This window comes from Brachyistius frenatus, unplaced genomic scaffold (assembly GCF_029030835.1).
Source record: "Brachyistius frenatus isolate BFR_SWC_R1_liver_20210118 unplaced genomic scaffold, ASM2903083v1 Contig_95, whole genome shotgun sequence".
In the NCBI taxonomy this organism is placed as follows: domain Eukaryota; kingdom Metazoa; phylum Chordata; class Actinopteri; family Embiotocidae; genus Brachyistius; species Brachyistius frenatus.
Window position 1 is genome coordinate 1,157,154 of NW_027210694.1, and position 14,794 is coordinate 1,171,947.

At 41.6% G+C, this 14,794-nt stretch overlaps 3 protein-coding genes across 3 annotated transcripts; 2 read left to right on the forward strand and 1 right to left on the reverse strand.

The window, feature by feature from the left end:
* Window positions 1-550: 550 nt before the first annotated feature.
* On the forward strand, window positions 551-3,998 carry cptp (ceramide-1-phosphate transfer protein). Its single transcript, XM_069710968.1, has 3 exons — window positions 551-639; window positions 750-902; window positions 2,543-3,998. Exons 2-3 carry the CDS (start codon window positions 769-771, stop codon window positions 3,063-3,065), a joined length of 657 nt encoding a protein of 218 aa, XP_069567069.1. The 5' UTR covers window positions 551-639; window positions 750-768; the 3' UTR covers window positions 3,066-3,998.
* A 1,302-nt stretch (window positions 3,999-5,300) lies between these two features.
* ubxn10 (UBX domain protein 10) lies at window positions 5,301-7,243 on the forward strand. Its single transcript, XM_069710967.1, has one exon. It carries the CDS (start codon window positions 5,500-5,502, stop codon window positions 6,211-6,213), a length of 714 nt encoding a protein of 237 aa, XP_069567068.1. The 5' UTR covers window positions 5,301-5,499; the 3' UTR covers window positions 6,214-7,243.
* Window positions 7,244-7,760: 517 nt separating this feature from the next.
* On the reverse strand, window positions 7,761-13,066 carry ddx19a (DEAD-box helicase 19a). Its single transcript, XM_069710928.1, has 10 exons — window positions 13,012-13,066; window positions 12,644-12,836; window positions 12,395-12,487; window positions 11,471-11,573; window positions 11,255-11,369; window positions 10,981-11,158; window positions 10,141-10,378; window positions 8,922-9,084; window positions 8,611-8,802; window positions 7,761-8,516 (listed from the first exon to the last, which is right to left on the reverse strand). The coding sequence occupies exons 1-10, from the start codon at window positions 13,028-13,030 to the stop codon at window positions 8,455-8,457; spliced, it is 1,356 nt and encodes a 451-aa protein (XP_069567029.1). The 5' UTR covers window positions 13,031-13,066; the 3' UTR covers window positions 7,761-8,454.
* Between the last annotated feature and the right edge of the window lie 1,728 nt (window positions 13,067-14,794).

The window sequence follows — 14,794 nt, forward strand, 5'->3', positions numbered from 1 at the left end:
TTATATATAAAATATATTATATATATATTATATACATTTATTACCTATTATATTATATATATATATTATATGCATGTATTACATATTATATTATACATTATATATATAATATATTATAATATATTATATAATATATACATTTATTACATATTATATATATAATATATATTATAATATATTATATATATATTATATAAATTTATTACATATTATATTATATATATTATACATATATATAATATATATTATATACATTTATGACATATTATATATAATATATATATATTATATACATTTATTACATATTATATATTATATTATATTTTATTACATATATAATAAAAAAAAATTCCTACATAATGAGTACTTTTGTTGTCCCGGAATTCAATTTATCTCACAGCAGCCACTAACTATATCGCGGTAAACAACTTGAACACAAATAACGACGCACCTCCTCAAGTGCAGAATTTCAAGCGCATTTATTTTGAAATTAAGACCCGCCAAGTTTCCCGAGTCTTCCGGCGGCTCGAGTCTGCGCAGTAGAGGCGGATTTAGAGCAAGGAGGACCCGTGGTTTCAGGGGAGCCCGAGAAAAAGACGAAATGCTTCGTTTTTCTTTCACTCTTGTCTCTTCGTGCAGGTGACGTTTTATAACCTCAGTATTTACGTCTGTTTACTGACCTTCCGGTGTTTTTGCCGGGAGCCGTTTAAACCGTGTTCTCATTCATTTCTTTCCCGTTTTGCCTTCAGCACTTCCGGATAGACAACCATGGCTGATTCAGTGGCTTCAGAAGATCAGAGGTTCAGTTTGCAGGAGGTGCTCGACACTTTCAAGTTGTGTCTGTCGCAGAATAAAGAAGTCTACCTCGAGCACTACGTCGCCGGGTGGCGAGGTCTTATAAAGTAAGTGATTTAGGCTCAAATAATTGCGGCACGTGTTGGTGATAGAAGATCAGTTCGTAAAAATCCTTTATTTATATAAAAAAAAAAAAAAATCTGCAGGAAAAGCCAACGTGTGCAAAAATACAGAAATATTTTCAGCTAAGCGCACTTAAAGAATGAAGATCAAAAGTGTTTTGTTCCCTAATAGTGATGCATCAACGTGTTAACAGTATTTTAGTCCATTTTATTTTGGTATAGCACATTTTAAATACAAGATTTGCCCAAAGTGCTGAACAACATCAAACAAAGACTTGAAACATTTCAGCCATTAAAGACAAAATTTGCACACACACAAAAAAAAAAAATAATATCCCAGAACAACACAGAAGCTCCATAAGGAATAGAAAATAGAAATGTTTTTTTTTTTAATATTTGAATCCTCAGTGAAGTCGGTGACCTGATCTGGAGGGAAGGCTGCTCCTAAATGTTCCAAATGTTTGTTTTGTCTATATTGAGATTGTGGAAATTTTGCCATCAGCCAAGCAGATTGAACTGGAAGAGTCTTGATTTCAGCGGTCGGTATATCTGGGTGTATCGTCAGCATGGTGGCGATATTGTGCGTTTCAAAGAAAAGACCCAAGAGGCAGCATATATATTTCACCGTTGGAGCTGGAGCCTGTTCCATCTGTTTTAAAGTATATTTATTTAGTTTCATCTTTGGTCAAACGTTCATCTGAGCTGTTGTGAGAGGAAGAAAAAAAACAAAAAAACTCCCAACAGCACAATTTTGTTGATATTTTACCCACCTTTTTTGGTGATATATTAAATCATCTTAACAGTTATTAAAAGTAACCGTGTAATAAAATTGTCTCCGGTGCAAAACAACCTATCGACGAGGAGCCACAAATACGCGCTGATTTTTTTTAATTTTTTATATACGAGGTCACATGTTAAAAGGTTGGAAACAACCGGCTGTTTGTTCAAAACCAAACTTGAATCAAAAAGATACTGATGCACCGCGGGGATGTTGTATACCTCCCGTAGATAAATTAAACAAAGACACTTCCCAGGTGCATGATGGTCTAATACAGGTGTCACATGTATTTTAGTGTTGTTTTATTTGTGTGCCTGTCGTGGTGTCGTCCTGTGTAAAACTTATTGTACAACAAAGAGGTTAACCTAACTTCAATGGGATTTACCTGATTTAAATAGATTAACCTGATACGATGCGATATGGCCAGTTGTGACAAAAAAATAAACTCAAGAAACAACAAGAAAAACAAAGCAGCCTAAAGAAAATTATTTAAAAAAAAATTGTTTTTAAAAAGTGACATTTTAGGTACATTTTTTTTAGAAAAATCAAGAACTCAAGATAAATAAAACAGTAAATAAACAAACACATTTTTTGAATATCGTGTTTTTTTAGGCGCTAAATAAACGTAATGTAGAATGAATGTAAACACCAGCTGAACGACACTGCTGCGCTCATGTCGGTGGATTCTTGGGATTCCTCGTGTGAACTGAACTGATCGTAATTTGTAGGCATTCAGAGTGAGACCTTACTGTCCACACACTGCACGGGTCTGTAACAGCAGTGTGTGTGTGTGTGTGTGTGTGTGTGTGTGTGCGTGTGTGTGTGTTCTCTCATGCCTTTTTAACAGGTTTCTGAACTGTCTGGGAAGCGTCTTTGGCTTCATTTCCAAGGACGCCGTCAACAAGATCCAGATCCTGGTGAACCACCTGAACGGGGAGAACGGCTCCCAGTACGTCACCGTGCAGTCGATGGTCAAGTACGAGCTGGACAGCGAGCTGGTGGACCTGACCAAGAGGGGCGGCCACCCGGAGTCCGGCTGCCGCACCCTGCTGAGGCTCCACCGGGCCCTGAGGTGGCTGGAGCTCTTCCTGGAGCGCCTCCGCACCAGCGGCGAGGACTGCAAGACGTCCGCCATGTGCGCCGAGTCCTACAACGAGTCGCTGGCTCAGCACCACGCCTGGGTGATCCGCAAGGCGGCGGGCCTGGCGTTCTGCGTGCTCCCCGGACGCCCCGCCTTCTTCGAAGTGATGAACGTGGGCTCCCCCGAGCAGGTGGTGGCCATGCTGGGGGAGGCCCTGCCGCTGATCTCCGAGGTGTACCAGATCACGGAGGAGCTCTACGCTCAACACAACCTGCTCGATTTACCGTAGACGGCAGGAAGTGCTCTTATCCGCCTCCATTAAATACCCGCAGCCGGTCCTGAAGGGGCCGTGCAGCCGGCTGCTACTCCTGTTTGTCCATTCAAGAGCTGTGTGCTATCACCCCCGAGTAATTACGCCGACACTCACCTGAAACGACTACGTACCTGTTTGTAATGTAAAATGTTGCATGTTTATCTTCGTTTCAATAACTTTCAATGATTCCTGATTTCCCTGTAAGTTGTTTTTAATGTAAATAGGTGAAGGTGACTACAGTGGGACTTTGAAGTCTTTGCTCTCTGCGAGAAAAAAAAACCACTTGTTGTTTTCAAACTTTATTGAATGAAAATAGACAAAATTGACATTTCTCACTGGTTGGCACATTAATGGGAAACGGGGACGCAACAGTGAATTGATCAGAAAACAGGAAATATTTGGTTGTCAGAAGTGAAAGTTTGCTGCTTTTCTTGGCCTTAAATTAGAACATTTTGAATATTTTGACACTTTTGTCAGACATTTGTTGACATGAGGGACATTTTTCAATGTTTTTTGAACAAAAAAATTAAGTGGGGGAAAAAAAAAAAATCACATGATTGAAAAATGGTTATTTGTCATCCTTTTTATAGCCGATTTGGATAATGTTACCGTGTGGATATAGAGTATTAGAGCACATTTTCCATTAATCAGGATGGTCTTAAAATAAAGCAGATAAAAGACTTCCAGCAAACAGCAGCAGTTTCCAAACCACTGACAAAAATATCTGAACCTGCCAAACACCAAAAATGATTTGGGAAGTTAAAAAAAATTAAACCAAAGTCTAATAATATTATTATTATTATAAGGGATCCTTCAATTTTTGCAAAACTAATTAAAAACAATGATTGTTTCTAAGTACCGTCACTACATTCAAACAGTTTTATACGTTTTGTTATATTAGTGACTTTTTGGGTTTTTTTTTTTGGATAACTCGAAACAAAAATTGTTCATCATGGACTCAGACTTCACTGTAAATAAATTTCATTTAATATATAAAATCTGGGGGGGAAAAATGTTTAAGGCAGATTTTCAGCTTTTTGGGCATTTATTGATTTAAATCCACAAATGCGCTGATAAGTGACATATGAGAAAATTATGTATTTATTACAAGAATGTGTTGTACTTTACATTGTTTATAAAATATATATATTACAGTTCATTCAAACACAGTATTTCATAAACAGTGTAGCCTTAATAAAAGTGTTTCCACTGGGTTCATGGCTGTGAATTTCTATGTTGTTATTTAGTCCAGTGACCTGTTGGACAACTTTAATCTCCTGTTGAGACGAGTTAATGAGTTCAGTGCTGCAGTCGTCCCTGAAGCCTTTTTAAATCAGATGTTGACATCTTTATTTGTGGTCCCACAAACCCCACTGCTCCATGTTTACAATTAATAATTCCCTTGAAGTCCAGTAATTTAAAAAGAACAGACCTTCTCTCTTTGCTTTAAACCGAGCTGCACGTTTGACGAAGCAAAATTACAGAAGTGGCCATGAGGTGTTGTTGTGAAACCAATTAATTATAAACATATTTTGACAGATGGACTTTTTTTTAATTTTCTAAATGAAAAACAAACTCAATACCATGTAATTACGAGGATTAGTGCAGCAGAAAAAGCGCTTTATCAACAGTCACGGATATGGATTATATAAAAAGGTAAATATATAGCTTAGTTCATTTACAAGTTCAGGTCACTTGTAGCCTACTTTTCTTGTATATTTACAGTTTCTAACCTTGTTTCTCTCAGATGGAAACATGTTTCTTACCAGTTACCAGTCACGTAAATTAGCAGTAACTTAATTCATTCATAATTATAATCCAATCATATAATATGAATCTGGAATGGGACATTCTTTGCGTTGAGTACTTTTACGTTTGGTACTTTTGGATGTATGTTGACGTAAATATTTACCCACAAAAAAATAAAACTACTTTTACAACCGGGCTCTAACTCCTGACTCCTCACAACAAAGGCGATAAAATGATGTTCAATATGTTTTGTTGTTGTTGTTGTTGTTGTTGTTATTAAAAGAACATTCTGGTTTGAGTTTGATTTACTTTTAGCTGCGGTTTCACGCTTCCAACACCAGGGGGCTCCCCCACCGCCCAACAACTGGTCGCCATGGCAACCTCGAGTGCCATAGCAACTTCGCTGACGCTTAAAAGAAGGCTTCCTGCTTCTTCTTCTTTTTTTTAATTAAATTTTTTTTATTTTTTTTAACGTTTTAACGTGTGAAATAGCCGCCGTAGCTCACATGTTAAACGTTCAAACGGTACATAGAAGTCGTGTTTACAGCTTCAGCCATGCTGTATTTCAGGCTACGTTTAACTTGGGTGACTTTCTTTACTCTTTTTGCGAAGGACTGAAGCCAGGAAGCGACCGGAAATCTCCTCCGGCTGCAGGTTACCGATGCATTTAACGAGGCCGAAGTCCTCCAAGGGGCGAAGCCGACCCGCCGCGAGCGGCTCCCGACACGCGGCCGACGACACGGACGGCGTCCGGGGCCCGCCGGAGCCGCCCCCCGCGCGCTCCGGGCCGGACGGAGACCTCCGCTCCCGGTCTCAGCCCGTCACGTGGCGGGCCAGCCAGCTGAGCCCAAATGAAGTCCTGCGGATGCTGCAGCGCGCCCCCGCCGCCCCCGCCGCCCCGCGCCAGTCCTTAAACAAGTACAAAGTCCTCCCGTCCATAGAGGGGAGGCGGTCAGGGGCGAGTCCGGGCGGGAGCCTGGACCAGAGGGTGTCCCAGCTCTGCCTGTGTGACGGTGCCGCGAACCGGACCTGCGGCTCCTCCGAGGGGGACGCGAGGGCCGACGGGCCCCCGAGAAGCCGGCCGGAGCCCCCCGCGGCGGGGGCCGGCGCCGGCGGCGGCGCTTTGCTCCTCGCGGTAAGAGCGCCGTGCGGAGGCAGGTTTCAGCAGCACTTTGATCCCTCAGACACTCTGCTGGCGGTGAGAGCCAGCGCAGAGGTCCGGTACGGAGCCGAGTACGGAGACGCCGTCATCGAGACCATGGACGTGCCCCGCAGGACCTTCACGGACCTGGACATGACTTTGGCACAGTGTGGCATCCCGAACCGGTCGTTGCTGTGCATCTCTCAGAGCAGCAGCGTGCTGGAGCATGAGTGAACTCTGGCTATGTGGATATACTTTTGCTTTTTTTTTTTTTTTTTTTGTAATTTTGGCCTTACTTACATATTTGAGTATTCATTGCGCAGGAAGTACATGCAGGGTTTAAAATGCTCTTAAATCAGAGTTTAAAGCATGTGTGCAGAAGCCAAACATGGTCCAATATGCAGCAAACACAAGAACTTGTTGCCTCCAGCGCACAAACACTAACAATAGACTTTTCCTGTGTAGTAGAAGACTTTTTGTTGTTGTTTTTTTGTACTTAACAAATCTATAAAAATCCTCATATTTGTATTTTTAGTTTATAAATGTTCTGGGAGTTGTTCATACCATAAAAACAGGACTTAGGGAGCTCCTTAAGAAATATATATATATATGTGATTTGTGAAAAATAATACGAGACTAAAAATATTCAAAGCTAAGTATCTTTATCTGTGAGCTTACACACGTTTGTTTTTGTAAATCTGATTGACTAAATTGAATTCAGTGCTGTTATTTCGCTGCACTGCTCAGACCACTAAAGGTGATTTAATTTAAAAAAAAAACGGTATCCTGCATGCTTTTCTATAACCACAGCTTTACGTATCACAACGTCTCTGTTCGGCTTCACAAAACTTTAATCTAAGTAGCACGCCTATCGCAAAATAAGCCCTCAGATCTGCGGAGCGACGGTTGCATGAATGTGGATGTTCAAATACCAAAGTCGAGAGATTTTTGTGTGTTTTATGTCCAACAAATGAAGCAACACATGGGGTTTCTTACTTGTCGCCATGTTCTGCAAGCTTTCCTTTGCAGTTCTTAAATGCCAAATAAAAGACTTTGATTAGGATGCGATGGATGAAATTTAAGTGTGTAACGTGAATATCGAGAGTTATGTTTAATCACAATGACACCTTTTTTTTTTGTTGTTTTAAAACGGATGAAAAAGGAGGAGGTTGATGTGCTTTTCTATCTTATCTTATCGAATTGAGCCACAAAATAAGTTTCTGGATGGAAATGTACAACAAAAAGCAAATTATCACTGATTAAATGTCTTTCAACATAAACTCTGTTCTCTATAATTCTCTGAAGCTGAAATTCCATCAACTATAATGAACAGAAAACAGGCCGTCAATGTGCTGAGCAGACAAAAAAAAAACCTGACATTTCTGTTAAAAAAAAAAAAAAACGGGCTGACACACGCTTTTCCTTTTATGTCTAAATACCGGCTGCAGAGGCAAATAATTTATCCAACAATAACCATAATTACCTCAAAACCTAATAAAGCTACATTTTCAAATTCTGCCCGTGTCGACTAATGCTACCAAACATACGCACTGAAAAAAGTGAACCAACGTTGTAGCTACACGCGTGGAAAATATTACATTTTGACAAATGGCAACTCAAATTTAAACATGCAAACACAATTCCTTGATATTCCACGACTCGGCTCTAAGAATGATCAAATTAAAAACTGATGATATTCCTTGAAATTCCCGGACCGGTGGGAACCCAGCGTAGAAATCACACAAAGAAATAAACAATTACAGGTTTTGCATGTTCTCTGCAGAGACACATTTTTTTATTTATATTTTGTTAAACAAACGCTCAGAGCAACTTATTCATTCTTTTAGATACCCTCCATATAACGGTCGTATTTTTTTTATTAAGGCGCCAACCGCTGCCCTCCGACCATCTAAAACAGCATCTCAACTCCAGGAAGCTTTCTGGGCAGGTTTCACGTGGGACAGAATATTTATTTAAAACTTTTTTTAATTATGTCTGAGCAACAGCTCTGATTTCACAGTCCGATATAACCCCAAAGTATTCGTCCGGAAACTAAACAGTCAACTTAAAACATTGCAGGCAACTCAACCCAAAAAGATTTGATCTGAACTCAATCAAAGCATGCAGATGAAAACACATCCTTGTATCCCACCAGTTCCCCGTTAATGATTCACACCCCAGACAATCGCACTGCAACACTGCAAACCCCTCACCGCACTCCCGAAGTGCTGTTTCAGCAGCCCGCTGTTAGTTTCCGGGTCTCTAGGAGACGCGCCTTAAAGCTTTTTAAGGTGACGTCGGTGATCAAAAGTGAAAAATCCCGCCACGAATTACCGCCGTGAAACAAGCGTTGCATCGTCAAAACATTTGCGTGCGGCTGTAAACGATAAAACTGCAAACGATAAAGCCTTGAAAATAAAATAAAAAATATCTTTGGAGGTAAACGCGCGGGTTCGTGCGCGGGGGCGACGATTTTCAGATGTTCAGCTTGTCCATTTCCTCGACGTCGCTGGGGTCGAGTTTTTTGATTTTGCGGTCTGCGGAAGGAAAATAAAAACCCGTTAGGACCTGCGACTTCTTTGTTTTTGCTTGTTGAACTTAAAAGTGAAAAAACAACGACTGGGAACCGACTGAAATGCATCTCGATCTGCTTGATGATGTCCATGCTGTGTTCGCTGTCCACCATGTTGACGGCGAACCCTCGCCTGCCGAAGCGTCCCGCGCGGCCGATCCGGTGAAGGTACGTCTCGTTGTCGGCGTTCCCGTCCAGGTCCACGGGGAGGTCGAAGTTCACCACGAGCGTCACCTGCTCCACGTCGATACCTGTAATCCCCAAAAGTGAAATACTCGCCTCCCACAGTTAAAAAGAAGTTCTCGCTTTCAAAAATTAAAAAAAATAAAATAAATAAATTTAAAAAATCTCTCGTCGAACGCTTTCGTACCTCGGGAGCACACGTTCGTGGTCACGAGCACCTTCTCTTTGCCGTTCCTGTAGCGGTCGATGACGGCCGCTCTCTGCTCCACGGTCAGCTCCCCGCTCAGCAGCGCCACCCGGTGGCCCTCGGTGGTCAGCCGTCCAGAGAGCCAAGCTGCCATCTTGCGAGTCTGAAGAAAATCCGTATTCATTTAATTCTTATTTAAGTAGATATTTATAAATCATATTTTCATATCAAATCCAAGTGTGATTGCTGCTCCGGTTGCTGTCACACTTGTCAAGTTTACTAAATTCATGACTTCGTTCACACCCGGCATCAAAATGTGATCTGCGTTGCCAGACCTTCGCTGCTACGCCGTGGGAGGGTTAGGTTCAGGGTCGCTGCTGAGGTTACAGGGATGGGTTATGATTTCTGACTATTCAAATAGTCAGTAAAATAAAAATAAAAAAACATAGTATATGCAACTATTATTATCATTTCCCAGTTTTACCTGGTTGTGATGCATTTCTGCCGTCAGAAGGTGGCAGTAATGCGCCTAAAAGCTTTTTCGGTATCCGGCATTAAACAACATGGAGAAGGAGAAGAAGAAGAACACGTTGCTTCCAGCCTCTGAAACTTTTGGGCAGGAAAAACTGTGACGCCGCGAGATCAGATGAAAATCAAAAACCCAACCCCGATCGGTTAGGAAACGGTTGACTCACAGCGACATGATCAAGCTCGATTTTAAAATTAGTAAAACAAGGAACCGAGAAATGTTTTTTTTTTTTTTTTAGGAACATATTTTAAACCGCCTGCTCGAAACATCAAACTTACACGATTCACGAAGAGGAAAAGTTCACGAATCGGCAAAACCCAAAAAGGACGTATTCTTCATTTAACGCGAAATATCTGCACGAGTCGAGATAATAGTCGAGATATTTCATCCTGGACGTAAGTGGTTAAGAAGCAGACCGAGAGTCTCTAACGTGGCTGAAAACCTCCGACTCTGCCGAAAAAAAAAAAAAAGAAAGAAAGAAACGGTTTAATATTAAAAATGTTAAGATTTCCTTTGCAAAGGAAGAAGTTTATGAAGCTCGAAGGTTGCTTCGAAGACTTCTTAATACCAGCTGTGAATGCAAAAGGCGCGCGGGGCATCCAGACGACGTATTCGGACGCATCAAATACCGTCAAACCGCCGCCTTGAAGAAAAAACCCCCCCAAAAAAACCAACAACCCGCCGACTCACGTGGCAGAAGATCATGCTCTGTGCGATGGTGAGGCAGCCGTACAGGTTGCACAGCGCCGTGAACTTCTCCTCCTTCTCCTTGCAGATGACGTAGAACTGGTTGATGGTGTCCAGCGTCTCCTCCTCCCGCTTCAGCCGGATGATGTTGGGGTCGGGGACCACTTTCTCCGCGAACCTCCACACGGAGTCCTCGAAGGTCGCGGAGAACAGGAGCATCTGACAGTCCTTCGTCAGCTGTCTGCGTCGGGACGATCGGAAAACACCAGACAAGTTTAGGAGAAGTGTTTCGCAGCTCCACGAGCGGCGCCGGAGGGAGTTCACCCCCTTTTTTTTTTTTTTTTTTTTTCGCGCCTTTTAAAGTTCCTATAACTCTTTGTTTTGTTTTTTTTGCGGTAAACCGGATGTGTTTAAAACGCCGTGTGAAGAGCGAGCCCGGCGAACGAAGCCGTTTAAGAAACGTCGGGAGGAAAAGGGAGTTTCAAACGGGCCGACGACAAAGTTCAGGCTTCAACGAGTCCTTAAAATGCGGCGCGACTTTGATTCGATCGAAAGTAAAAAGTCGCTCCGTATACGCCGCGCTGCAGGAGTGTCGCGATATCTGAGCCCACGAAGGCTGTTACGGATTATTTACCTAACGTGCGATTGTCCCGAGTTCAGTCAAATGTTTCACAATAAAAGCCTTTTATTTTATTTTTTCAAATAAAAACTGTATTTCCTCACTTGAGGGGAATAAGTGGCGGAGCTCTCTGGGAGGTAGTTCCTCTCAAGAAAGTCCCCAGAACCGTTCGAAACAACTGTTTTTAGTTCGCCGGTGGGTTTCTCTGGAAAAAAGGAGCCCACCTGTGGATCCGGAGGCTCTGGTCCCGATGACCCTGCGTGGCGATCATCACGTCGGCCTCGTCCAGCACGAACATGCTGATCCTCTTGGGGTCGATGAGCTTGTACTTGGTGCACCAGTCGAGGGTGGTGCCCGGCGTTCCTATGACGATCTGCTCCTGCAGCTTGACGCCTCGCTCCACTGGACGCAACGGAGAAAAATCACGCAAAAAAAACCCCACAAAACACGCGGGACGCTATTTATTTATTTTTTTTTCTTAACGCGTCACGTTCTTACTTCTGTTGCCCCGGATGGCGTAGGCCAGTTTCACATCGGGACAGAATTTCCCCATCAGCTCGATCACTTGGCCGATCTGCAGCGCCAGCTCGTAGGTGGGCGCGACACAAAGGCACTGGAGAAACGGGATGGGGGGGGGGGGGAGAGAGTAGCGAAAGTTCAGGACGCCGGCCGGTTCTGGGGACCGAAGACGCTCCGGCGAGGTCTCTGCTTTACCTGAGTCCACTTGTCGTCGGGGGTGACGTGGCTGAGCATGGCCAGAGAGAAAGCAGCGGTTTTACCGGTGCCAGACTGAGACTGGGCGATCAGATTCTGAGGGCTTGGAAGCACAAAATAAAGAAGTTAATAACTCGCGGACAAACGTGACGTGACGAAGGCTGTAAAAGGATTTTTTTTTTAAATTTATTTATTTATTTATATCAAATGGCCTCAAACAGATCAACAGTTACAGACTATTTCAGAGCAGGAAAGCTTTAAAAATCAACAACTATTTTTGATTTTAATTGTTTAATGCCTAAAATTATTTTTGTTCCAGGTTCTCCAATGCGAGGACGCGTTTGCTCTTCTTAACCGTTGGTTGAACAAAACAGGACATCTTTTGAAGTTGAATTTCTTAGTATTTTTTTACAGTGCAAATAAATAATTTGCAGGTTAATCGATAAAAAGAAGAGTTGCAACCCGAGCTCATGAACTTTTTGGACGCTATTTTACTTTTACACGTCGTCGTTTGCCTCTTTTTGTCTTAAAGTCTACAGTGTGTGTTCAGATTTTCCATTAATTTACTTTACAGGTGAAAAAGATCTATTGTGATTGGTCACTTGTACATCTACATGGTTAATTACATAGTGGACTATTAGTTGCCCAGCGTAGACACCGAACGGAAACCAGAGGACGCTTCTCATTGGTCAGCGTGGAGACCACTCAGTACAGGTGAGGGTTCAACCCCAGAGGACACGACCTCTGTCCTGTTCGTCTCCTTCACATCCGCCCTTGCTTATTATGTCAAGAAAATGACATATTTGCAACGTGGGTTCAAGACTTTTGGTTTCAGCGATACAAGACGGAGAAGGTGGCTGATATTTGGCATTTTCGCAGCTTCTTTATCAATAAATCGACTGACGGATTTTCACTTTTACTCACGGCTGCGCCAGCATCATGGGCAAAGCACTTTCCTGGATTCTGGATGGCCTGTTGAAACCCATGTTGTAAACTCCCCTCAGCAGGTCAGGCTTCCTATTAATAATTAAAATATATACATATTATATAGTAATTTCATTAAAAAAAAAAAAAATCAAAACATGACAGTCATTAAGTGAAAAAAAAAATACACAGGTGCTCATCAATTTCCTCCTGTCATGGCAGTTTTTTTTTGTTTGTTTCCAGACTTACAGTCTCAGCTCCTCAAACGTCTTCACGGAGTACAGGGGGGAGGACGGGTCGTTCTGCAGAACCTCCACCTGGTTCCGGTTCTTCACCAGAGACCGGCGGATCATCTTATTCAGCAGGGACTGTTCGGCCAGGTCCACTTTCTCCACGTCTGCTTTCCAGCCTCCATTTTCAGGCTTCTCCGGCAAAATGTTGCCTGCACACCCCCGGACCGTGAACGCACCATCCCCACAAAAAAAAAAAAAAAAAAAAAAAAAAAAAAAAAAGTCAAGCGGTTTAAAAAACAACAACAACAACAACAAAACATTAAGTTTGTTGGTTTTTTTTTGATGAGGAAAAAAAAAAAAAAAAAAACGAATTAATTGAATTACCGTTAATGTCTCCCATCATTTTACGCTGCCCGCGGATTCGGTCCACTTTCTTCGTGAAGTCAAACTGCTCGGATGAAAACACAGTTAATTTACGTTTATTGGCCCCCCCCCCCAAAAAAAACAACAACAACAACAACACAAGTCGCCACCGTACTTTTAACGGGAGAGTGACAGCACCGCGAGCTCATGAAGCTAACCCGCTAACGAAGCCCCCCCCCACCACCACCACCACCCGGGTTTTGATGTCACTTTTCGGGTCACCTTTTTTAAAAAAACCACTCACCTGCGCGGATGAAGTCGAAGCCTCCTGAACGTCCACCGCACACGCCCACGAGTCTTTGGACATTTTCCTAAAAAAACAAAACAAAAAAAAACGAATCGCGTGTTTATTAATTTGGTTTTTTTTTGTTGTTTTTTTGTTGTTGTTAAATCCGAGACAAACGACACTTGCAGCAGCAGCAGCAGCAACAAAAAAAAAAAAAAAAAAAAAAAAAAGTTTGATGTCAGCGTGGGGCGAAGCTGCGTGGACGCGCCCGTTTGTCCCGACATGAACCAACTGCAAGCCGCGCTGGACCGCTGATGCCGCCTTCAGGAGCAATGGGAAATATAGACACTCGGAGGCCCCGAGCGACAGAAAACGACCAATCAGCTGAGAAATGTGTGATTTTTTTTTTTTTTTTACAACGCCTGCGGTTGTTAGCAATAACTCTGCGGCGTTTGTTTTTAGTTTAAATTTCTAAGAGAAGTTTTTAGTAAACCTCCATCCACTGCTGTTTTTTTTCCCTTTCGGCGAATGTTTAAAATTACTGTTACGTTTTCTTTTGGCCCTCGCTTTGTGTGATGTTAGCTGAAACGTAGTTTAAATGTTCATTGTTTTCTGGGATATTTTACCGTAATTTTTTTTTAATTTTTTTTATATACAAAATAAGAATCACTTCAACGCGTGCGACGTTTCATTTCCGCACTTTACGAGGGATTCTTGAACGCACCACGGTATTTCCACCATATTTGCAGTGAACCTGCTGACACACCCATCACAGATGAGGTGCACTCAACTGCACCACAAAAGGGTCATCTACTCTTTAAAGGAATCAAAATAATCAATTTAAAGAAAATGTATTGAAATATAGTGCCCGTTGTATGTTTAAAAAAAAAAAAAAAAAAAAAGATTCATAATCTATTTCAGACTGTATTTACTTTAGCTTTTCATAAACTTTAAGTTTTGTGTCGGAGTTAATTTAGCCTACTTTCCTGACACCATTGACTCTTGTAATTTGGATTAACATTAGTCTTTATTGAGTTTTCAAGGTGGTGTCTGTGTTAAAGTTTACTTGTAGTTCTGTGTTTATTTTTGTCGTGTAAAATAGCACAGCAAAGGACAACAAGTTTATTATTTTAGTTGGCATTGCTTTTTCACATGGGGGTTGCAGTTATCATCCTTATTCATCAACTAATCGTCTTTATCGGTATTATTAGGTGACTATTCTTCTGTATATCAAGAGGGGCAAATTCATTTAAGTTTAAGGATCAGATTGAAGATGTTTTTGAACAAAGTAACAACATAAATTCCTTTTAAACAGGAAAATGATGTTTTTGACAGATTAATCTGCAAATTATTTTTAAGGAGCATATGTGTTTTTAAAATTTTTGCTTTTACTGCATCTATAGTTTTCTTTTGATTGTGTTTTTCTTTCATAGGTTTTATCACTTGTTTTCCTTTGCACTATAGAGATATAAAATATGCCATAAATTTAGCCCTTTTATCTTTTTAGTCTTTTAAGAA